The 26556-nt window shown below is 35.3% G+C and overlaps 1 protein-coding gene across 2 annotated transcripts in view; it reads right to left on the reverse strand.

Moving 5' to 3' along the window:
- The window catches only part of LRRC7 (leucine rich repeat containing 7), a 508428-nt gene that overhangs the window by 121260 nt on the left and 360612 nt on the right, over positions 1-26556 (reverse strand). For both annotated transcript variants that reach the window (XM_057310572.1, XM_057310571.1), the window contains exons 9-11: positions 15942-16016; positions 10338-10482; positions 4352-4424 (exon numbers count right to left, since the gene is read on the reverse strand). In XM_057310572.1, coding sequence (XP_057166555.1) covers positions 4352-4424; positions 10338-10482; positions 15942-16016 — 293 coding nt within the window. The remainder of the gene's footprint in view (positions 1-4351; positions 4425-10337; positions 10483-15941; positions 16017-26556) is intronic.

Below are 26556 nucleotides of genomic sequence, written 5' to 3' on the forward strand. Positions count from 1 at the left end.
ACATACTCAAGACATGATCCCAGACTTTAAGGAGCCTATATTCTAGCTGTTAAGACACGGCAAAATAATGGAAAAGTTAAATGATGATACAAAAGATAAATAAGAAACTGATAAAAGAAATGGTAAAATATCACAAATTAGAATGTTCTCTAACTTGTTTACAGAGTTCCCAAAACTTATTTGTCCATGAAACTTATCTTTGTGTCATACCTATAAAATCCCAAGTAAAAACTGTTTTGAGAAATACAATTCAGAAAACGCTGGTCTAGTTTGTAGGTGTACTAGGACTTTTAATTTAGAGGAGGAAGCTGCAGTGGTCTGGTGGGCAGAAGAGAGAAGAGAGAAGAATTAAGTTGTAAAAACAGTAAACATATTCTTGAATCCATATCCCAGAAGTGCAAATTAAGTCAATAAATTTTTACTTTATCAAACTATTTTTGACAACATTTATTGACTGTATAGCACTTTCCGTCCATTAGTACATTTAATCCTCGCAACATTCTTATGAAGTAGGCATTATTACTATGACTTCTATTTTATGAGGAGGGATCTAAGTCTCTTTACCCAATAGCAAATCAAGGAGCCAGGGTTTGAACCCAGAATGTTCAGGCTCCAGAGCCAAAGCAACCAACCACACTATGGTAAACTTCCTCTCTGAAGCAACTTCACTTTAAACCAGCATTTCAGGTAATTCTGGTACAGGCACAATAGATTAAGGTTTGAGAAGATATCTGATAACTGAAAGCTGAATCTAGATAGTTGTTCGAAAACTTTAGCATGCATCAGAATCCCCTGAAGGGCTTGTTTACACAGAGATTGCCGGCCCAATGCCCAGACGTTCTCCTTCAGTACTTCTGGGGTTGTCTGAGAATGTGCATTGCTAACAAGTTCCCAGTTGAAGCTGATGCTGCTGATCACACAACCACATGCCGAGAACCACTGGTTTAGATGAGACTACGAAAAACTTGAATATTGTGTAAAGAAATTTGGGTTTTATCCACCGAAGGGTGTGTGTGTGTCTGTGTGTGTCTGTGTGTGTCTGTGTGTGTATCCGTGTCTGTGTTCTGTCTTTAATTTTTTGACTGGTATAACATTACATAATAAAAAATTCAAAAACTACAGAGAGTATATGATAAAAGCAAGTCTCCCTGTTTATTCTATTCACCAGCCCCCACATTCTCCTCCCTAAAGCTGTGTACATTTCTAGTTTCTTATGTATCTTTCCATAGGAAACACTGGGAAAAAATGTTTTTTAGCATTCAGTTACCTAGAATAAAGTTCACTTATTTTCTTGTTATAACAGTCTAGTAAGTGAACTACTGGAATTTACTATCTGGGGTATTGACATCATATAGGCTAAAGATCTGGATCAAAGAACTAGAGAATCTTGGATGTAGGTAGATACTATAAATGAGGAAACTAAGCCAACAGAGAGGTTAAATAACTTGTCCAAGTTCACACAGCGAGTGGCACAGCCACGGTTCACACCCATGTTGTTTGACTCCAAAGCCAGGGCTCCTTGCACTAACCCTCAGGAATTTGAGGCCCAATAAGAAGAAGGGGCTTACCCAGCTTTGCTTAGTTACTTAGATTTTCTGATTCCCTGTCCAACAGTCTTTCTGTTTGGCCATACCCTATGAGGGAATGACTTTTTAAAATTTCCATTCAGATTTTTGAGTTTTTATTGCTTTTGACCAAGGCTATGAAGCTAAAAAAGAGAAGGTTTAGTATGCAGTTTCTCTTCCTGTGGAAGATCCTTTGCCTCTAGAACAGTGCGGCCCACTAAATTACCAAATATTACAAAACGTGTGACTCAACTATTATATATATTAAGAGGCATCATAGGTCAATTAACTGCTTAGTTTTGAAATCTGTTGACTTATTTCAGCCTCAGCCTCTGTAACTGTTGAAGGGGAGAGGGAGATAATGATACATATAGAATACTCTTAATAGAAGCTTTAACTACAAGGGAATGTGTGTAAAACACCAAACAGTATTTGGCACCATGAGAAAAACAAAGTTATTATTATTTTTCATTGTACATTCAATTCGTAGAGTGGCTGGAACTCCTAGGTACAAATTAAGGTTTGACAACAAAAATAATCAGTTTTACAAGTCATTTCACACAAAAGCCATGGAATCCATTTCTGAAACATGTTCAAAAATTAATTCTTCTAGCAGTTTTTAATAGTTGGAATACTAAAAATGACCAAAGATAATTCTAACATATCGAAACATTCTAGGTGCAGAATAAGAATATCACTACAGCTTGTCTTAATATTTCTAGGATTTTGGTGTCCAGAGTTCTAGGTAGAATGTTTCATAATAAAATGCAGACTATTCTACTGTTTACAAAACACTTTTTGCATGTGACCTGGGGTGCCATTAAATAAGATCATAATCAAATTTCACCTCTAGGCCTTGCACTAAACCTCTGATCTATCAACACCAAATTCCCTAAGAAAAACAAAGCTATCACTATTATTATTATTATTGTTATTTTTACTTCATACAGATTGCTTATTAAGGTATACTATAAAAGTTTAGATATTTAGTTTATTTTTTGCCATACATTCAAATTCAAATCATTTGTATTCAGGTGCTACCTTGAAATGAGAACATAAGTTAGACAATAGCTCTCAAAATTTTATTTTACAAAACATGATGTGATATAGAACAGACATCTCCAAAGTTTTTGGTCCTAAGATCCCTTTACACTCTTAAAAATCATGGGTAACTCTAAAGATCATGTGTTTATATTTTTTATATCTACTGGTATCTACTATATTATAGATTAAAACAGGAGTTTTAAAAATAATTACTATCTGTCAAATAATAATAGTAAACCTATAGCATGTTAAATAACATATTTTTATTCAAAGTAACCATATTTTTCGAAACAAAAACATTTAGTGAAAAAGGTGACATTGTTTTTAGTTTTGCAAATCTCTTCAATTTTTGGCTTACTAGATGGGACTGGATCTCATATCTGCTTGTGAAATCTGGTTACAAAATCCAGCCTTACACAGATATGTAGTTGGAAAAGGGAGGAACATTTTAATTGTCTTTTTGGATAATTGTGATTTTTTTTTTTGATACTACAACAAAACTCAACAAGTGGTAGTTTTTTAGGGGATAACTGCAATGTAGGATCTGAAATTACATCAAAGAACTTTTCTTACTCTTCACATCAATACATGAAAATCAACTGGTCTATTTTGCATTTTGAATGGGTTTTTTACTCATGTCTGATTTTGTAACTCATGCATTGGTCATTTGGAAATACTGCTTCACTGAGTTATATATATTCTCCAGATATTGACACATTGCATAACATAATATCAACAAATTACATTAACTTATATCACACTAGTCTTATCAGAAAAGCCTGTAAGTATTGGGAAGCTGTCAAGCTCACAGTGGCAGATAGGAATTTCCCAAAATTCCAATTTTTGCTTGATAGCTCAAATTTTACTGTCAGCGACAGATACTGTCAGTTGTTTTCCTTGAAGTGACAAGCTCACTTTGTTCATTTTCGACAAAATGTCTGCCCAAAATCCAAGTTTAAATAATCAGTTTGTCAGTCATTCTTTTTCTTAAAGACTATTTTTTTTTTAAGAGCTGTCTTAGGTTCACAGTAAAATTGAGAAGAAGGTATAGAGATTTCCCATACACTCTCCACTGGCTTCTTTCTGTTGGTTTGTTTTTCTCACCAGTTTTTGTTTTGTTTTGTTTTTAGTTCATTCCTCTAACACTTCCCTTTTATTTTCCCTGAAACAATACTCAAAGGAAGATAATGGCACTTAAAACTAAAAAAATATGAACTTTTATGAGAAGATTCTTAACCTTTATCCCTGTAAACCAGTAATCAACTTTGAATTGAATAGGCCCATTTATCTTTGATGAACCTTTTTCATACTTTCAAAGGCAAATAATTTTATTAATTTTTATAAATAACTTTTACAGTACTATTATATAGTACTACTACTATAAACAACAATTACTAACATAATGTATAAATCACTTATACTGTAATGGCAACATATACAAACTACAGATCTTTATACAAAATGATTTGATTTCATAAGGTATATTCAAGTGAATTTCGAGCTGCTACTCTCAAATTAATAGTATCTGGGAAATTATAAGCAATAACATAATTAATGATCTGGGTAATCCCTTTGCTTATGAAAGAGTCATAGTTATTTCTCAGGATTTATATAGTGTGTCAATGCAATGCTCAGATATAAAACTAAATTAAGATAGAAAATGTTCTGAAGTAAAAAAAACTCAACATATCCTTTTGTTTCTGGCTCAGAGGGGCTGACTGGTATGGAACTTTGGCACTTACTTTCCGATTGTGTTGGGTAGCATTGTAAGTTGATTGTCATCTACTTTTAGAGTAGTTAATTTTTTCAACAGTCCTAAAACAGAGAAGAAGGTTTATTAATACATAAGAACAGATCTCTGGCAGGAAATACAATACGAGAAAAAGAATCACTTGTGATGACTACTTATCATGCCAACTGGCTACACTCTGCTTATATAAAGCCACAAATATATTTGTCTGTAGTCTAGTCTCGACTGTCCAGTTGTAAAAACTTCACTTACGTCAGTGGGAGTTCACGTACATCAACGCAGACAAATAAACAAAACATAGAGCTCCGTAGAAACCTAAGTTGACAGCAACACGACCACATTTCCCTTATCTAGTATACTGCAAATGGACCAGATGAAAATTTTTAAGCCAGCTGTGATTTAATATTTAATTAACTCCTAAGCACTAATAACTAACATCCCTGTTGTGATACAAATTAAAAACAAATCTGAAGTAAGCCCAATAATCAACAAATGGGTACTGAGGTATTGCGATGCAGTGCTTATAATTATGGGCTTGGAAAATTACAACATATGATCTCATACTCTTTTTGTTACCATAAATCCTTGACTTGGATCAGCAGAAAGCACAAAAACTTGCAATTTTAATATACCGAGTAGAACTGGCCAAGAATCGAAGTTTCAACTATTTATATTTCACTGTCAGATTTATGCCTCCCATACCCTTACTGCCTGCTCTATTCCTAGGGTTTTATGAGTATAGCCACAGAGTAACTGAAGAACAGCTTCCTTTACCCAGGCACGATGTAGTATCAGAATGGCTTAAATAGCCAAAGTCCAAGGACAAAGTGCGGTTAATTTCTGTTTTACATTGGAAATATACATATATACTGTAAGCTACTTTTTTGTTTCCAGAAAACTTGTTTTCATGAATATAGTGGGTTCCATGGTCAAATGTGTTTGGGAAATGCGAAATTAAACAACAATAAACATATTTCTTTAGTGATGTTTTCCTAGGAGCTTTTAATACATTAATGTAGCAATGTGACTCTCCTAAGCTTTTGTGGAATGCGTGTGAGTGTGCAGCATACCTTGTACAGCTAGTGTTTTGTGAATATGCTTTGAGAAACACTGCCGTGGACCATGCCCCCCCCCCCCCACCTCAAGTATTCTGAGGATTCCTTAAAGGCACAGAGTAAGTCAGAATACATCTGAAATAAGCAATTATTGCACTTTAAATTTCAGTATGCTCAGTTACATATTCTGTAGAAGCACTCAGAATCTCTAGTGGAGATAAAGGTTCTCACCATCAGACTGCTGTGAGAAAATATCTACAAAATATTGGAGCTTAATACATCAGCTTGTGCCCCCAGGCTTCACTGCCGAAAACAGCAGCACCTGGGAAAGAGCACAATTCTCACCAGGGTAATTTATCTCTGAAGTTTGCTCACCCACTGCCATATTCATCTACGTTTAAAGGGTGACTGAATCACTTCAGCTTCTCTGTGTGTATGTAAGAAGTATCAACCTTGGAAATAGAAAAGAGCTTGTTCACCAATTGTGAAAAGAAAACAGGGGGTGATGGATTACAGCTAAATTCTTTATGACTTGGTAGCCCTTATCAACTACTGCACCTGCCCACCAGTGGAGCTAGAGGAGGGTCGACAGTCTCAATGTCACTTGACTGGAGCATAAGAAGTTTTACGCTGGGTCACAGACCACTGTGCAAACACCATGAAGCCAGGCTGCAACATAGCCTTTAAGAGAATCACAGTACCAAAGTCTGAAAGTAGTGGTGAAAAATCTTGAGGCACGTTAGGGACTAAAACTAAAAGGTTGATGCAGCAGAGATTTTTTGGAGAATGGAGTAGTGGCTCTGGCACCTGACGGAAGCTTCTACAGCTTTAAAGGTGGAAGCAAATTGGGTCTCTGTGCTTAGCTCCATGTCTGTGGGTTTAAAGGAACCTTGCTCATTTGTGATGGGACTACTTGGTCACTCACATATTCCATCCAAGGGGATGTTCTTTGGACAGATTCTGCAGGAATGTGGTTGTCCTCGGAGCAGAAATAGGGCATCAACCTAACCTTCATTGCTCATGACTTTTTCTAACAAATAATTCCTTTACTGCATTTCTATATCATATCTGCTTGGATGTTTTTCTTTCATCCTACAGGAACCAAAGGTATTCTATTCCGTTCCTTCCCTCTATTTGTGTCCTTCCCTAATTCCCCACCTCTTTAGCCTACATTCCCAACTAAGTATTGAAGGGAAAGAAAAAGGAGGACTTTAACTATGATTTTATATATATATATATATATATATATATATATATATATATATATATAATATATATAATAAGTAGCAATGTATTAAACATTAATATGATTTGTTATCAAAAATAGCTAATATTCCCATGGCATGTACACACATGTAATAGAATTTTGAAAGCCAAATAGCTGTGCACTCATCAAATTTAAGATTATAATAGTTATTATATTATTATAATAGCTAACATGAGCACACAAGCACTTACTATGTGCCAGGTACTGTTCTAAGTAATTTTACATATATGAATTCATTTATTGCTGAAAATAATCCCATGATGCAGGTACTACTACTGCCCTACTTAACAGATGAAGAAACTAAGCACAGAGAGATTAAGTAGCTGGTCTAAGGTCACAAAGCTAGCAAGATAAAAAAGCCAGAATTTGAACTAGGATAACTTGACTACAAAACCTGTGTTCTTAATTGCTAAGTGAATAAGATAAATTGCTTTGGACAGTAAAAAAAAAAAAATTATATAATTAAAGCTCTATCTAGAGGAATAAATGAGCCCCTTTCATGTTCCCTGGAACCAGACAAGGAAAGGGACTCAGCACACAGGTTTTGTTGAGTGTATCACTCCATTCAAATACCTCAGAGCTGCAGAAGAACTAAAATAGATGTGAAGAAAGTAAAGATTTTAATTTTAGTTGCTATTTTCCTTAATTGATACTATGAAATTTCTCATCTTTTGTTCTTTTAAATGTTGGTAGTCCAATAATGTCCAAATAAAGAAGATAAGATGCTATTTCCCATCCAATTAGAATCAATGAATTCTTTTAGGGCCTTAGAACACAGCTCTCAGTCTCCTATCCCAGATACTTCTCTTGACCAAGAGGGGAATTTTTGGAGGTAAGTCAGCCATTCCACATGTATAATCAGGGACTCTGGCAACTCTGCAGATGCATAAATGTAATTTTCTCTGAAAGTCAACAGGGTCCAAAGATATAGTCTCATGAGTAAGCTCCTCTAACAAAGTTACTTTCCTAATTTGAGAGCCATTCAGATTCTTAATGAAGGTGTTAAATACATAGTACCCGCTTTCTATCCTAGCCTGCTTTATGCTGGCCAAGTACCTAATCTGGTGTTTTCTATCACCTTTCCATGTTGTCTTCCCCAGACCATAAGGCTAATTTCCTAGTCTACCGTCTTAAAGAAAGATATTTTAAACAAATAATTATATCATCTTTTATTTCACTATGTGCCATTTGCATTTCCAGGATTTCTAATTGTTTTTTTTTATAACCACCTATTCTTAGTCATAGTTCTTGTTTTTGTTTTACAAGTTATTATTTTTATGAATGTTATTGCAACTTTTGTCTATTTGAGGATCTACACATACTTAAAAATAATTTTTTATATTGCTTGATGACTTCAGTTTTTCCTGGGTAAATTTTCCTATTTGAGTTTTTTGTTGTTGCAACATTAGTTTTCCTTTAAGATTCCTGTTTGCACGCTCATTTGTGAGGGTGAATACTTTCTCCTTACCTATGCTCACCCCTCACTCTCTGGCAGTTCTATGGTTACCTACCCCTGACCCCAGGTTTCTGGAGTTCGGAACCAGGTCTGGTATTAGCAACATGGCGCTCTCATCGCATGTGTATAGGGCAGATCCAGTCCAAACCAGCTGTGACTTGCCAGTTTTCAGCAAGGAATGTGTATCTGTTCTCTCTAATGCCAGCTCCACATACCAGTTGTAGCTTGTTTCAGGCTCTCTTCACAGAAAAGGAGCTGTTGCCTCAATCTCCTGTGCATTTGGATGCTCTTGTTATGCTTATGGTACTTTATTTTTTTACTTTTTTTTTTTTTTCACTGCAGAAGTGGAACTTAGAGCTGCCACTGCTGTTTGTGGTCTGGAGCTCATTAGGCGTGGGGTCAGTGCTATATTTCCATTCTAGCTCCGGTTCAGGTAGATGTTCATTCTTCCTAAAGCACGGCTCAATTATTTTATTTGCTAAATATTTAAGGAGCCCTTATTATAAACTAGGCACAGTTCTTGGTACTGAGGAGGCAATAAGGAACAAAAATATGTTCTTTAAATGTAAGTCGCTTTTCTATTCTCATTATGTCTTTGAAGAGATATGGAGTGGTGATGGAATGGGGATTTAAGGCATGTATCTTGAGTGGTTATCTTGACCGGAGATGATCACCTCTGTCATCTTAATGCAAGGATGCTCTCTCTTTTTTTTTTAATGAATGATATTTTTTAATTATATTATGTTAGTCACCATACAGTACATCCTTAGTTTTTGATGTAAAGTTCCATGATTCATTACTAGCGTATAACAAACTGAGGGCTTCAGAGGGGAGGGGCGTGGGGGATTGGGATAGGCTGGTGATGAGTATTAAGGAGGGCAGGTATTACATGGTGCACTGGGTGTTATACGCAAGGATGCTCTTTTTAACCATTATACCTCCTCATCTTCTACAACATAAAACAGTATTTTCTGAACTTATCTGATTATAAGTTTCATCTAGGATGCTTAATACAAACAAATCAGAGGGCCTATCACAAATGTAGTGAATCAGAATTTTCAGAGAAAGAGCCTGGAAATGTGTAAGTGTTCAATAAAGCTCTCGCATAAGTCTTACAATGGAACGAGCTGGAAAAATACTGTTTTTATAAAGTACGTGGTTACATAAATAAAAGATTATCAATCTACAAAGAAAGGAAACCTAGATTGCTATTAGCTTGAAAGAATGGTGAAAATGGGAACAAAATATTGAAGAAAAATTTGAAATACTGCCTTGTCTTCTGGCTTCCTTTCCATCAGAGTACCTAGGTTGTAACTTAATTGTCAGAGGTTTTAATAAGTTCCAGAATATATGACATATCAAATTCAAAGAGTGTTAAAAACTAATCTCCAAAGTTAAATAATTACCCTCCTGAGTCCGCTCATAAATAATAGTAAGATGTCTACACAAAACGGTTTGCTCATTATTAAATTATAAGGAATCTCTAGTTATTTTACTCATACAAAAATTTATAACAAAAATGGATTGGGTACTTGACATATACTAACAGACAAATTCTCTGCTGTCATAAATCTTAACAGCATATAAAAGACAATGTACCTGTCTTTAATAAAAGAACCACAAAGAGATTTTATATTTATTATACATCTTTATGCTATTTCTAGATTATAGCAGTGTTATAATAGTATTGAAAATAGGATATGGCAACACTCTGTGGATAGAAGCTAACTCTATGGTGATAAAAGGAGACATACATGGTTATCAAATTACTCTAAATCTAAGAAATACACTTTTTAAAATTTATAATAATTTTTTATTATGCTATGTTAGTCATCATACAGTATATCCTTAGTTTTCAATATAAGGTTCCATGATTCACTATTTGCATATAACAACCAGAAATACACTTTTTCCAGTAACATTTTATAACTTAAAAGATCTGAATTAAAAAAAAATATGTCAATTTGGTAAGATCGTTTTAATAGGAGAGCCTTCTTGAATTTAATAACTAGTGTTACCATTTCATTCTAAGATATTGGTAAAATACTATTTTTATATCTTGAATAATGAACTTGGTAATTTATTAATATCAGTCAGGCTAACAGTATATTCCCCATATCTATTGATAAACTAGGACTCGGCCAAAAAAGAAAATGATATATTTCATATAAACATTCATGACATAATAGAATATTCTCACCTATAGAGTCAGGCAACTGTTGCAACATATTGGATGACAGTAAGAGGTCCTCAAGGGCTTCACATCCAGAAATGTCCATGTCAACTGTTTCTATTCTGTTTTTTGATATATCCAGGTATACCAACATCTTTAACTTCCCTATAGACTTGATAACATTGCATAAACTCAGGGTTAGTTGAGAAACTTTCACAAGACATTTGAAAATTGTAAAAACCACAACACCGTAAAACTAATTTTAAAAGCAACTACAACAATAATGAGCATTGGCAAGAATGTGGAGAAATTGCAATCCTCATACACTGTTGGCAGGAATTTAAAATTGTACAGTCACTTTGAAAAACAGTTTGCTAGTACCTCAAAACATTAAACATAGAGTTTCCATATGACCCAGCAATCCCTCGGCATATACTCAAGAATGCAATATACGTCCACACAAAAACATAAATGTTCAAAGCAGTATTATTCACAACAGCCAAAAAATGGAAACAACCGAATGCTTATCAGTTGATGAATGGATAAACAAAATGTAGTATATCCACATGTTGTAATATTATTTTGCCATAAATGCAAATATATGCTACAAAATGGATGAGCCTTGAAAACATATGCGGTGAAAGATGCCAGTAACAAAAAACCACCTGTTGCATGATTCTATGTATATGAAATGTCCAGACTAGGCAAATCTATAGAGACAGAAAGTAGATTAGGGTTGCTGGAGGTTGGGGGGAAGGGACATGGGAGTGATGGCTAATGGCTTCAGGGTTTCTTCTGGAGATAATGGAAATGTTCTAAAATTAGACTGTGGTGATGGCTATCAATCATGCAAGTATTCGAAAAGCCACTGAACTGTATATTTTAAATGAGTGAATTTTATGGCATGTGTATTGCATCTCAACTCAACAATCTCAAAGATGCAGAAGAATGAATGAATGAATGAATGAATGAATAAATAAATACAGATTGCCACCAAAACAACATATGTTGACATGTTGAGTCTTATAATTTCAAGTGCAGGAGAAAGGTTTTAAATCATGATTTGGACTTTATCCTACCAAACAGATTCTGTATCTTGTTCATTCAACAGTTCTTTTTGAGGATCTACTATGTGTCAGGGTTTGTGTTGTATATGGGAGAACAATTATGATTAAGTCAACTAAGTATGAGGAGAGACTTGTCATGATACAGACAAAGTCTTTATCCTTATGGAGCTCATAGTAGTGGAGGAAAATGCCAAATAAACAAATAATTATAATACCCTATAATATATGCAAGAAAACAAAGCATGTGGAGAATGACACAGAAGCACAGGGCTACAAAATGCCAGGAAGACACAGATTATCAAGAAAAGAAGAACCTGCACCTGGAAGAGAAAATGACATATACATTCATAGCAGAATGTGAAAAATCATGCACGTTTAAGGTAGAGTGGGAAATTCGATTTGTAGGATTACAAGAAGCCAGGTATTAAAAGGCCTTACGTGCTATGTGAGGAGATGTCAATTCTACCTTACAGGCAAGGAAAGCTGTTCAAGGTTTTTAAGATGGAGAATGACACGCTCATATTTGTGCTTTAAAATACCAACTTCAGGGGACTGTGGAAGAAAGATTCATGATGGGAGTGGCAGAGACCCATCACGAGGATCTGGAAATGGTGTAGCTGAGGAGATGAGAAGGAGAGGGAGGAAAAAAGTCATACTGTGAACAGGAGTATCAAGGGCTGCTTAGTTGGGACAGGGACCACAGAAGTCAGAGCAAGATGAAAGTCCTCATTTTCTTTTTCTTTCAGGGCATGTTTTGCAAATAAATGCCCCACACATATCCGTGTTCACTGGGTCATCTGTTCTTCTAATCTACCTGTGTATACTTTAGTATATTGTCTCCAATTATTTGACAAGAGTGTAAACAAACAAACAAACAAACTTATTACACACACAAGCACACCTTTGGCACTGTGCTAAGTACTTTATATATATTATTTTATTTAATACTTCATATCCTTGCTACTCAAAATGTGTTTTGCAGACCAGCAGCATTGGCACCACCTAGAAGCCTGTCAGGAATGTAGAATCTCAGACCCGCTCCAGACCTACTGAATCAGAATTTGCACTTTAACACGCATTAAAGCTTAGTAATTAAGTAATGTCACACACTGGGTTCCCTGGGAAGCACAGACAAAGAGAAGTTTATGAGAGAGTGTTCTTAGGATTAAAACAGCGAAAGACAGAGGGGAGAAAGCAAGCATGAGTGGGCAGATGAAGATGCTGAGCTGTGATGAAGTCTTGAGGAAGTCTGCAACTGGTCCTTCAAGACTCACTAAGTTGGGATTGCCCTGTAGTTGTCCTGAGGAAGGGTGAGGAGCCAGACCTTTATCATTGGTCATTGGGTGGAAGTCTTCTGGAATAGGGATGAGACCCTGCGTAAGGAAGTTCTCTTCAGCTGAAGCAATTCCTGAGGAGGGTGGATAGCTGCAAGCAGCATTCCCAGAAGCTTCAGAAATAGAGTCAGTTCTTCATTCCAGGAGGATGATGCATGACAGCATCTACTACAAGTAACATTCCAAGGTTACCCCACTAATAAGGGGTGGAGCTAAAATTCAAACACACTTTTCTCAGATTACAGACCACAAAGCCTGTTGATTATATTGTCAGTTACTGACCTCGAACTCCCTAATTAACCCAGCACATATATCTAGGCCTGTTCCCTCACTCCCCATGCAGGTAGAGAATGTGAGCAAGGTCTTGGAGTAGACGAACAGTTGCTAAGCTAGGAAATAAGTACTTTGGGCGACTTAGGTCAGGGGGCTGAATTCTCCCCATGCCTGGAAATATGTCATTTGGAAAAATACTCTCACTTTACCTATAGATTTCCACCCCAAGGAGCTATTATGTTACCATGGCTCATTCTTCTCTTCTGGTGAGCAAGAAAAGAATGATATATGTGTTTATGTGTGTGTGTGTGTGTGTTTGTGTGTGTGTTTCTTTTTTGTTCCTTTATCATGAGAAAATGTCTTTACTCTAAAGGCTCCTTCATTGTTATCTGCACTGCAACTCACTATTTTGGTGTGAAATTTCAAAACATCATTTTCAGAAGCAAAATAACACTTCGGTGTTTATTTTTGAGTCTTTCTAAACCTTCACTTTCAAGCACCATATAAAGGCAATAGTAGCCTGGAGTGATAAAGGCCTTTGAAGTCCACTGTCTCAGAGTACTTGGGGATATTGAATCTTGCTCCAACATCCCTTGACATAACGGGGTCTATAAGTGAGCAGTAGACAGCAAATGAAAGGAGTGGAAGCCATCACAAACAAAAGAAGATACTGGAGTTTGTTTAAGAATAAATACAGATTCAATGTGTTGTTTAGTCACATTTTGATTGATTGATCTTAGAGGGACAGTCACGAGACAGCTATTTAGAAGACTAATTTTTCATCATCATCTACTTGCTTCTCTGATTTATGAAAAGCAGAGTAGCATAATGATAGCTCAGGCTTCCAAAAGTCTTTTACAAGTATATTAATTTAATGTATTATGATACATGAACTAATAATAAGATGAACTTGCTTTTTTTCCTGTGTCTTGTGAAATGAAATATTTAGGATTAATCATTCTTTGAAACTGATAGACATGGGTTAGCTGAAGTCTACATTCAAGAGAAGCGTTTCAAAGACATGTGTTTCTAGGTACTTGCATAGCAACTATTTGCTAGCATTGACATTCAGAAAGCCATGCCTCTTTATGGCAAGGATGTAGGGGTATTCCCCCAAGCAATAGAACAAAATATGAAACTCAAGTATACTAAAATGAGAAATCTACTTAAAGCAGTGTTTAAGAAAAATCTACTCTTGAAACAGACAAATTAGGCAGCATTATCTGTTTCATGGACAGTTTGATTACTACTTTTCCATTTAGTTAATAAGCTTACTAAAGAATCTGAGGTCTGAGCTGACTTTCAAGGTTGGATTTTGGAAATGTAATGGCTATGAAAAGAAAGATGAACATCATTCTCATTTGTGCCTTCTGTTGATTCTATAGCAGTGGCATGTTGGAACATCATAGTGAACAACAGCTTCTGGTGCTGGTTTGAATTATCACCATCCACCTGCTGCACGACCTGGGGCCAGTTACTTACTCTTTCTGTCTTAGTTTCCTCATCCATAACATGGGGATGGTAATAAACCCTACTTCATATGCTCATTATGAGGATCAAGTGAGTAAATATCTGTAAAACACCTAGCATTTATCATGAGCTACGCATTATCTAGGTGTTTTTGAATTAATAAATATATCAAAGAGGCAGGTATAGACTTTTCCGACTACACATTCTGATCCTCAGTCTCTGCACAGGGAATTGATGAGTGTCTTACCTGTGTTGCTACCTACCTTGAATCTGGCACAAATCAGGCTCTACTATGTGTAGTGGAATCTAGATATGTCTCTCCTATTATGTGTGAGCTCCTCAAATAAATATATTCAAGGTCATTGAATATATTATCTTTGTAACCCTAACATTAGCACAGTTTCTGGTTCATAGAGGTGTATTTATAAATGGTTTTTAAATAAATCAATATATAAAGGATGTGCATGCTTTTTTGTTTTGTGTCTATGATGACAGTATAAATGTATTCTTTTGATAAGAGAAAAGGCATTTTTTTCCTTAATCTTTTGCCACATTTTCTCCTTTATGTGGTTTCATGCTTGTTCAAAAGAGAAAAACTTCTTATTCTACTTGCTTTTGCAATCATTTTAAGGAATTTTTAATGTCAAGTCAAAAGAAGAATAAAACTGGCTTTGGGAACACACATCCAAATCTCAGTGGCTGAAGAGTTATTACAAATCCAGCTGTCCTGTCTACTTAGCCCAATGCAAGGGTTTGGAAGTGGCTATTACCAATAGGAACATTGTGGTTGATGTGTGTGTGTATGTACATGCTTATTTAGGCGCATGTATTATGAGTGGCAAGAGGCAGTGTTTTATGACGCCATTCTTCCACTGAATGGAAAGGTAGGAATGTTCACACTCAATGAGTTGACTGGTAAATGTACTATTTGGGAAATATTGCTGGATTGTCGGTTAGTTGAAAAAAAATGGACTCTAGTTCTACTTTCTATTTTTAACACTTTGTAATTTGTCACATACCATTTTCAAAAATTTAAGTGTATCCTATTGGAAATCACCTAAACTGAGAGAAAGATTTTTATTTTGTGGAAGAGCTCTAACAATATGAGCAGAAACAGTTATCTAGTTACCTATAGGAATAAATTTGATTTTGCAAAAATAAGACTTGAATTTTATATGTAGCACTTTCTTTTTCTATATATAACAATATAAGTTTCTTAGCTTTTAAAAATCAGTATGTGGAGAGATGAAAAATATAATCCTAAAAGAACAAGAAAAATCTTTCATACATTGTATATACCTGCATCACTTACAGAAGGTATGTGGAAAAAAAGAAAAAAACGACTAGTGAAAAACACTTGGTGACCAAACAAATGTTTTACTTTGAAAGTCAAACACTGAGATTTATAAATGAAGATTATTATTAATCACAATTAATATATAACATAGATGCTAGACTACAACATGTCATAATAAAAACTTACATACCCCAGGTAGCACTTGTAATGCATTATTATCCATCCACAGCTCCCTTAAATTTTGTATTTGATCCAGAACTTCAGGCTAGGAGAGAGATAGGGAGAAAGAGAACAAAATTAGTCTTTTCTTAGTACAATATAAGTGTAATTTCTTGAATCTGGAAACTTTATTTGGGAATCTAATATTAATCCACTAAAAAGTCCTAAGTTTAACAGACTGGTAGTCCCTGAGGTAGTCAACCTAGAGCTGATCTGGAAACAATCAGAGCAACAATAATAAAAATTAAAATTGATTATTCTCTCTTAACACCCTACAATCATCCTTTATAGCATTTATTACACCTTAATTACTCAGTGTGTTTGTCTTCACTAGAATATAAATTTTTGAAGGGCAGAGCAGTGTTTGTTTTTAAATTACTATTCCTTGTATCCCCATTGTTTGCAATGGTATTTGGCACACAGTAGGTTTTTATTATGTGTGTGTATTAGAACGTTACACACATACCCCCTATAGGCATTACATTACTGTGAAATGATGATAGTATGAATTAGACCCATTCATTTCTTATCCCTTCATTTACTTGACAAATTATTATTGGTTGAATAGTGGGGATGCCCAGTATGTGAAAGGCACAAGGCAGGATCCACAGTTATTCAAATCCAGTTCCTGCCTTAAAGTAGCTGATGATTTAATCAAGGGAACAAATACATTTAAATAACTGAAACAGAAGTAGCATACGGGAGAAAAGAATAACGTAGAGAAGTTCAGAGTAAGGAGAGTGAGAATATGATCAAGGTGTAACACACAGTGCTTAATGAAACACTCTAATTCCCTAAATTGAAGTTGTCTCTAAATTCTACCTATGGGCAGCAGACTATTTGGAGAGGATAAAAGAAGCTATTGCTACCAGCATCATCTCTTGATTTCTGATTTCTCCCCCCAAATTTTCCCGTTTAGCACTGTAAGGCCATCTGCTTCCCTTGAAGTTGATTCCTTTTTGGCACTTCGGGGAAGTGAGGAACACCTAAGCTAATTAGTGCGTTGTATTCACCTGGCCACAGGGGTTGGCTCAAGGATGGGAACAGGGTCCATTCAGAGCAGATGAGAACTAATGTTTCTTTTACTGAGACTTCAGGGGAAGAGACTCTTTTTCTTCCCTGCTGGGTTAGAAACTGGAAGGGTACAGCTCTGGGAGCTTCAGGCATGAAAAACAGGGAAGAGCCTGTTTGAGTTAAAAGATGGCTCCTGATAACATATTAGGCTGAAATTAAGCCACACCTGAAGTCAGATGTTTTGTCTCTTTCAACTGAAAAAAAAAAAAATCACTGAAACAAGATACAACCATAGTTCAATAAAATTTGAGACCTAATTAGGAAAACCAGTGTATTTTATAGAATAATAGTCAAAAGAATGGAGTTGTTTCTATGTTATGATGAGACTATTGGTAATTGTGGATCAGCAGAAGTTACACACACACATCTTTGACACATTAGGAAGGCTTCAGAGACTGCCAGGACTACTTTGGAGAGAGTCTCTGAGGCCTTTAGGCTACAATTGCAATGGAACATGGTACTATTCTTTGGAGAAATTTATTTATAACAAGGATGAATGGATAAAGAAGAGGTGAGATACACACACACACACACACACACACACACACACACACTGGAATATTACAAAGCCATCAAAAATGAAATCTTGTCATTTGCAATGATGTGGATGGAACTGGAGGGTATTATGCTAAGCGAAATAAGTCAATCAGAGAAAGACAATGATCATACGATCTCACTGATATGTGGAATTTAAGAAACAAGGCAGAGGATCATAGGGGAAGAGAGGAAAAAATGAAACAAGACAAAACCAGAGAGGGAGATAAACTGTAAGAGACTCTTAATTATGGAAACAAACTGAGGGTTGCTGGAGGGGAGGGAGTTAGGGATGGGGTAACTGGGTGATGGGCACTGGGGAAGATATGCGTTGTAATGAGCAATTGGTATTATATAAGACTGATGAATCACAGACCTGTACCCCTGAAACAAATAATACATCATATGTTAGCTGAATTTAAATTTAAAAAAGTTAAAAGAAATCTCCAATAAACACAGAAAAAAACAAACCAAGGATCAAAATCTAAAGTTAGAGCATGGCATTCAGCTGTGTAGACTCAGAGGCACGTGTGAATAAGTGTGGGGGATTTTTTTGTGTAGGAAAACATTCTCACTTTTACTTAGATGAACTACTCTACCTGTATGTTAAGCTGGGCAAGAATGGAAAACAAATCAAGTGTACAAAGCACACTCTGATGTGCAGAGGCTTTAAGGCAGAGGGCTGGCTAGGAACAGTCAGGCCAGTTGTAAATATCAGTCACATGGTGCAGATTTTCCTAAGCCTATGCATCTTGCAGACTTTAGAAAAAGAGTTGCATACTGGTAACTTCAATACAACCTTATGTATGTAATAAGATGGATATTAATTTATAAATGTGGAACAATGAGCATTATTTAAGATAAACTCAATTTTGCTGTGGTAACAAATTAATCCTGAAATCTCAGTGGCTTAACACCAGATAGGCTTACTTTCCACTGTCCACTGTCATGGGTTCTGCCCCCAGAGTATTATGTTGCCACCATCTTAAGACTTCTAGAAGAGTCAAAGCAGAGAAGAGAGTATAGAAAACAAGCCACTGCTCTAAAGATCTCAGACTGGAAGTGACCCAGATCACTTTTGCTTATATCTCCATGTCTAGAACTATTTACAAGGCCTCAACCTAAGTTCAAGAAAGGCTGGGAAATATAAGAGAAATTCATGGAATAGTTGGTGAACACTACTGTCCATGCCACACAGTTACCTCATATATAAAAAAAAAGAATGACAAGAATGGGTATAAAGTACTTCAATAATTTAGTTATCCCTTTATTTGGTAAGTAGTTATTAAACATCTACTCAGTTACAGGCATAACACTAGAGTCATAATGCATGGTATGGTCTCTGCCCTCAAGAAACTCATGTTCTATTTCTGGGGCAAACATAGAAAAAGTAAATACATGGTATTATGGAAGTATAAAGAAAGGGGGACCTAAATGCCCTAGTAATGAGGAAGCCACATAAGTATCCATGGCGCCACATACGTATTCATGAGAAGGAGTAGGTCAGTAGAGAGGAGAGGACAGGAAGCACATTTTAGCCAGAAGCAGAGGTGAGAAATAGCATGATCAGTGAAGGGCAACAGGCAGTTTTCTTTACTGAGTGTTAAGTTTGAAATAGAGTGAATAGCAGAAAAGAGGCTAACAAAAAGGGGTGGGTTTTACGAAGTCCTCATATTTTTTTAGGGAGCTAGAGCTTTATTATACTGGTGAAGGAACATCACTATACTATTCTTAATAGGAAGTGATTGTGGCAGATTGGTATTTTATGTATATCTATCCTGGTGATAAAAGAAAAAAAAAACTGGAAAACTTAATGGGGCTAGTAATGAAAGAGATAATGAGGAATAAGGAGAAGTTGGATTCAAGAAACATTTAGAAGATGAAAACAGTAGGACTTGGTGATTTGATACAGGGGTGAGAGTGGGAGTCATGGTTGTCCCCCAGTTTCTCAGCACCTGTGGTGCCACCAATGGAGCTGCAGAATATCAAGATGGAAACAGATATATGAGAGAAACTGAATTCAGTTTTAACCAAGCTTTAGGTTCCTATGAGACACTGGTGGAGATGTCCAGGAATTGGTTAGCTATTAAAATCTGAAGCTTAGGGAATAGGTCTGAGCTGAGGATACAAGTTAGGTATTTTGTGAGAGTATGGGGGAATGGGAGGGAATCAGAGGTGCAGCTGACTGAGGGAGGAACCCTGGGGAACCCTAACGTTTGAGAGCTAAAAACAGGAAGAGCTAAAGAAGGCAAGAAGGAATAGAGTCCAGGAGAGTAAGGGGTTACTAAAGTCCAATGAATAGTGTTGTATTTTTTTATAACAATTTTTTATTATGTTATGTTAGTCACCATACAGTATATCCTTAGTTTTTGATTTAATGTTCCATGAATCATTATTTGCGTATAACACCCAGCACACCATGCAATATGTGCCCTCCTTAATACCCATCACCGGCCTACCCCAGTCCCCCACCCCCCTTCCCTCTGAAGCCCTCAGTTTGTTTCCCAGAGTCCATAGTCTCTCATGGTTCATTCCCCCTTCTGTTTGCCCCCCCCTTCATTCTTCCCTTCCTTCTCCTACCGATCTTCCTGCTATTTCTTATGTTCCATAAATGAGTGAAACCATATGATAATTGTCTTTCTCTGCTTGACTTATTTCTCTTAGCATAATCTCCTCCAGTCCCGTCCATGTTGCTGCAAATGTTGGGTAATCGTTCTTTAAGAATAAGGAAGTGAATAAGAGTATCATTTACAGCAGAGGTGTCCAGTGAAATAAGAGACTGAAGCTGTCCACTCAATTTTGGAAACAGTAGCATACTGGTAATCTTAGCGATAGAAATCAAGGGACTAGGATGAAATTGAGGAAGTCAAGCTGATAAGATGACACTGGCAAAGAGGGTCAGATTGAAGACAAATAAAATGCTATAAAATTAACGGAGTAAATTCTAAGAGGTGACAAGATGAAATTGATAGCACAAGAAAAAAAGCTGGCCTTGAACACAAGTAAGACAACTCTTTCACTGAGACTCAAGGGAAGATGGTAAGTATGGTTGTAGGTGAGCTTGATGGGGAGAAGAGAAGTGGAGAGCGGGCATGTCTGAAAGTCTCAACATTCCTTGATGAAGTAAGGAGCAACGTAATCCGTTGAGCAGGAGGGGTCAAGAATTTTGTATATATAGTGCACTTGGGGAGAATGGCGCATACTAGCATAGTTTGAGGGGAGTCAAAGAGGAAGTTAAGGGCAATCAAAAGAGCTCTATCAATGATAATTATTTTAACTTTTTTGGTGACCAGGTGGGGGACTGACAGTCTAAAAAACCAGAAGAAAGAGATGTCAGATTTCCATGAGGTCGGCAAGGAGTTTAGTATAAGTGAGGGATTGAGAGAACTAGAAATGTGAAAAATTTGAATGAGAGCAGAAGTTAGGAGTTTAAGATTTCTGAAGTGGTTCCAGGCAATAACAGTCTTGAAGCTGGAACTCTGGGTGGTATGAAATCTTGGTGTGTGGGCAGGGGAGGATGCTGTGGGAACAAAAGATCTCACATGGTCTCTAAAAATTTGGGTAGGCTTTGATGTACTGTCTAATATGCTCCCTTGGCTATGTCAGAGAAGGTGGCAGATAAAGCTGACCAATTATACCTGTAAAATAGCTCTCACATTGGGTTCTACTGGGAACCCTAGACATCTACGACTACTTGGAAAGGGATAACTAATGTCAACCTATATTTCCACTTCATTTCAAAGGTTCTCATTTAATTTGTTTAATAACATCATAAGGTAGTAATAGTCCTACTTTACGGGTGAAGAATCATAATCATTTCCTGGGGAAAATGAGAATGATTTTATGAGGGTTGCATAACTGCAGCTGGGATAGTTCCTCAGGTCTTCTGGCTCTATAGATGACATCATGTTACAGCTTAAAACTGAAATTCTGAAATAACAAAGAATGCTGGTGATCACAGTTGCCCAATAAAGAAAGTAAAGCATATGCCAGATTTCAAAAAAAAAAAGATAATATTTTTATTACTGGATGTTATAATAAAATGTGCCACAGAAGAAATTTCAGCCAGTTCCTAATAATAGCAGAGAGAAAATAAATTTAGTAGATCAATATATGACCTTGCTGAAACAAAAACCATAACATGAAGATGACACAATGACATTTCATGATCAATAAACAATCTTAAGTGGATCTTTGAACTAAACTAAATGGCTTACACCACCCAACCTTATCTTCCTTGATTTACAATGGGGTTACATCCTGATAAACCCATCATATGTTGAAAATATTATATGTCAAAAATGCATTTAATACACCTAATCTATTGAACATCATAGCTTAGCCTAGCCTACCTTAAACATGCTCAGAACACTTACATTAGGCTACAGTTGGGCAAAATCATCTAACGCAAAGCCTATTTTATAATAAAGTGTTAAATGTCTCACATAACTTATTGAATACCATATTGAAAGCAAGAAACAAGAATAGTTGTATGGGTACAGAATGATTGTAAATGTATCGGTTGTTTACCCTGGTGATCCCCTGGCTGACTGGGAGCTGCGGCTCACTGTTGCTGCCCAGCATGGCAAGAGAGCATCCCACTGCATATTGCTAGTGGTATGATCACAATTCAAAATTTGAAGTCCAGTTTCTACTGAATGTGTAGCATTGTAAAGTTGAAAAATTGTAAGTCAAACCATTTTTAAATCGGGGACCATCTGTAGTTAATTTCATAGGAATGTCAATTGTTTCCATTAAAAATGAGTGAATTTACTCAAGAATGGCTTTGCTGGTGAAAGTGTGTGAGCTGAGCATTCATATAAAGTGCTTTGAGGATTACGGATAAGCATAGTCTTCTCAGGAAAACATATTCAAATGTTTCTCATGTTTCAAAAATATTCATATCAGCTTTCAGGCAACTATCCTTACTGAGATGCTCTGAAATATAGAAAAAACCTTATGATAGACAAATTTCACTGCAGAATAATTTATAATATTAAAAAGTTCATCACAATCTAAATAAACAATAGCCTAAGGGAACAGATAACCAAATTATGATAAAATCATATGTTGGTATAGTACACAATAATGAAAGTGAATTATCTATATTTTTAAGTATGCTGATGGATGGATTTTGCAGACATATTGAATGAAAAATAGGTATAAAAATTCATATAGCACAAATTGATTTCCATAAATTACAAAACAGTGCCATATATATATATATATATATATATATATACACACATATATATATACATATACATAACATGCAATTAAAATAGGAATATATGGAATAGAAGCACATCAAATTCAAAGTTGTAATTGTGCTGTGATGGGAACAAGACTAGGAAGGACAGCATAAAATACTTCTATTTGATCTACAGTGTTTTATTTCTTTCAAAAAAAGATTGAACTCAAATACAAAAAATAGTTAATGTGTTCATTTTGGTTAGTAGGAGTTTGATATATCTCTTTAAAATTTTTATATGTTATATCTTTATAAAATACACATTTTAAAATATAAATATTTCTAAAATGTATATTTTATAGAAATATTTATATATTTTGTAAAATATACTTTTTCAAAATTTTTCCTCTCTTCCCCTATGATCCTGTTTCGTTTCCTAAAGTCCACATATTAGTAAGATCATATGAAAATTGTCTTTCTCTGACCGACTTATTTCACTTAGCAGATATACTTTTATATGTTTTCACTTTTTTAAAAGTTAGAAAAATATCAGAAGAAACTATATCAAAATATTAACTTTAAAAATATCAGTGGGATTATGAGTGATTAAAATTTTCCTTCTTCACATTTTTTCTATAATTTCCAAATTTTCTATGGCATATATATGTTTATTTTAATAATAAAAAAGATTAGAGAACATTTTAGTCTTCTAAATTTATGCCCACCTCAACTGCTTTAGAATTCTTTTTGAAGTGAACCTACTTTGATTAGTTAAAATGAGCTAAGAAAATGATTACATCAGTTTTAACATAAATAGAACAGATATTTTGCATGACTGCAACAAATTCCAATAACTCCTGTCATGTATATACAATTTTAGGCTGTTCTATGGGTTTGGCTATATGTGTCACTTTTATTCCACTAATTTGCATAATAGAGTCTGACTATATTTATTTATACAGCTATTAAATTTTTTCTTCCATGAGGTTAAGAGAAATACTAACGGAAAAGCATAATATTCAACATTTATCTAATTTTGCCAAAATTAAACTAGGAAAACTTAAAAATTTAAACTTTAGAAAAAGAACTTTAGGGGCGCCTGATGGCTGGGTCGGTTGGGCATCTGACACTTGATCTCAACTCTGGTCTTGATCTCAGGGTCGAGTTCAAGTCCCACACTGGGCTTCCCACTGGGGATGGAGCCTACTTAAATAAATAAACTAAATATACTAAATAAACTAAAATAACTAAACTAAATAACTAAACTAAATAAACTAAAAATAAATAAACAAATAAAAATTAAAATAAAAAAAAGAAAAAGAACTTTAAATTTTAGTGTCTTAAAGTTGATGAGATGCTCTGGTGATATAATAATAATTTGTTATTCCCAGACACTGCAGAACTAGAAGGCAGTAGGATGGAACCTGTTTCAAAATGCAGATGATAAATAAAACTTTTTTTTCTCAAAGCAACAAATGTAAGATACCAAATGCAAATCTGAAAAATTATATTCTCTAACCAAAGTGATGTAATTATCATATTTCATTGAGATATTTGTTATTACAATTTTTCTTAATTTTGAGATCAATGCTTCAAATTATTATTTATTTTTTTTTATGTTTGCCCTCTTTGTCTGTTGCTCTTTAGAGTTTGCAATTTGCGAAGGAACCAAGATTACATTCTAAGAAACTTTCTGCCATTTCTCTTTAAATTTTTTATTTAATAATACGCTTGGCATACTATATAGCCCTATAGCTCTCATAACTGGGAAACTTTCCATTCATGCATTTCATCATGCACATTTGAGACCCTTTCTGATACACAAAATTGGATGATTAAAGTTGTTCTGCTCTGATGACGAGCCTACTTGTTCATTCTCTCAACTGTTCTGTCCTACATGCCTTGAGACTGTTTAACTTCTTCAGTTAATTTCTTTGGAGATGAAAAGTTTAGCACCATCGAGTCTCAGCCTAATTCCACTTTATGTTAGTTTTATGTTTCCCAATTTTATTTCAGATGTCATTCCCACTAAAATGTTCATATTTTAAAGCTTTATTTTTAATTTAATTACTGCAATTAGTTAACATTTAAGAAAATATTTTTATATTCTAGAAATTATCAAATGAATAAATAAACAGGTATTCTTAACAATTAATAATAAGATGCACTGCTGAGAAAATGTGATTAATTTATAATTAATTGAAATACTTTCAGCCATAAAGTTTAATGAATATTTTAATATGAATATAATATCTTCCATTTAAATACTCAGATGAGAATATTGATGGCACACAGGAAAAAAAATCTACAGATGACATGATGTTGAGAGGGAGAGACAATACATAAAATGACTGAATTAGTGTCCAAACTGATCTGAAAATGTTAGAAGACTGGATAGTTCTAATTATGTGAAGTTTAATAGGGACAAATGTAAAATCTACCATATGGCTCCCAAACCAATTATACGCATATAACTTAGAAGAAGAAGTAAATGGGAAGAAAATTGAGGATTTAAGTCAGGAGTAAGCTCAGTGTTGACTAATTCATTTGTTTATAGGTGCATTCATTCAGTCAAGAAATACTACCTGCTTCATGCAAAGACGACACTACAATGATCTCTGGGAATATGATTCAGACTGGGAAAGTGCTGTCCCAAGATCTTTTCTGTCAATGTCCTGCTCTGTATGCAACCATTAGCCCATAGGAGGACTACAGTATTCTGTTCCCCTCTAGCTGCCTAAGGGTAAGGGTGCCTTCAACAAAGCAGAGCTTATTCAGAATAAGCCATAGGAGAAATGGCAGAAATGATACAAACTGTTTAGATTGGAGAACAGAAGATGTAGGCATAAAAGATGCCTGTCTTTGACTATCTGAGGGTTGTTGTACAGAGAGGAGGAGAATTTGTCCTATCTTTATCTCCAGTTCAGAAGTAGAATCAGTGAGGAAAGTTGCAGGAAGGTAGATATAAGTCAGCATCACAAAAGGCGTGATTGTTTTCCCAATTAGATTTGTCTAAACTGAAATAATCTAATTTCCTGAAGGAGAGAGTGACTCTTCTAGCAAATGAACACATAGCTCCCTAAGAAAATACAAACAATAAGAATAAAACAATAACAACAACAAAAGCTAACTTCTTTTGGTCACTTACTACAATAAGGCACTTTTCAAGGGGCCTTTTCATAAATTATTCTTACTGAATTTTGACAACCATCCAATGAGGTAGGTATGATTATTGGACAGGTAGTAAGCAGGACGGTTAAGAGCATGGTTTCAGAAGCTAGACAGAGTTCCGTTCAGGGTTTTGTTGATTACATGTTGTAAAATCATGGTTTGGGTTCTTTGTCTGTAATAGGTGAATGACAGTGGTACATTAATGAAGATTAACTGTATCAAAATATCTAAAGTGTTCAGAACATTGACTGGTTTTAAGTGCTTGTGCTCAATGCTCAGTGAATATTAGCTATTATCCCTACCTTACAGACAAGGGGATTTAGGCATAAAGAAGCAAATCACCATGCCCAAAATTTTAAGGCTAATATACAGGGAAGGGAGAGCCTGATCCTGAAGTTTTTTAAGATGATGAGTAAAGTTCAAAAGAAGAGGAGTATCCAGAGAAAAGTGCTAAGTGGTTCATACCCAGCATGGTGCTACTTGGGCAAGGCAGCTTTAAGATGAAAGTGCCAAAGAAGAGATCAGATGCTGAAGAGAGACTTTAATTCATTCAACAAATGTATTCAATCAGTATTTATTAAGAATCTATTTTGTACCAGGCACTGGAGAAACAATG

This window comes from Ursus arctos, unplaced genomic scaffold (genome assembly GCF_023065955.2).
Source record: "Ursus arctos isolate Adak ecotype North America unplaced genomic scaffold, UrsArc2.0 scaffold_12, whole genome shotgun sequence".
Classification (NCBI taxonomy): domain Eukaryota; kingdom Metazoa; phylum Chordata; class Mammalia; order Carnivora; family Ursidae; genus Ursus; species Ursus arctos.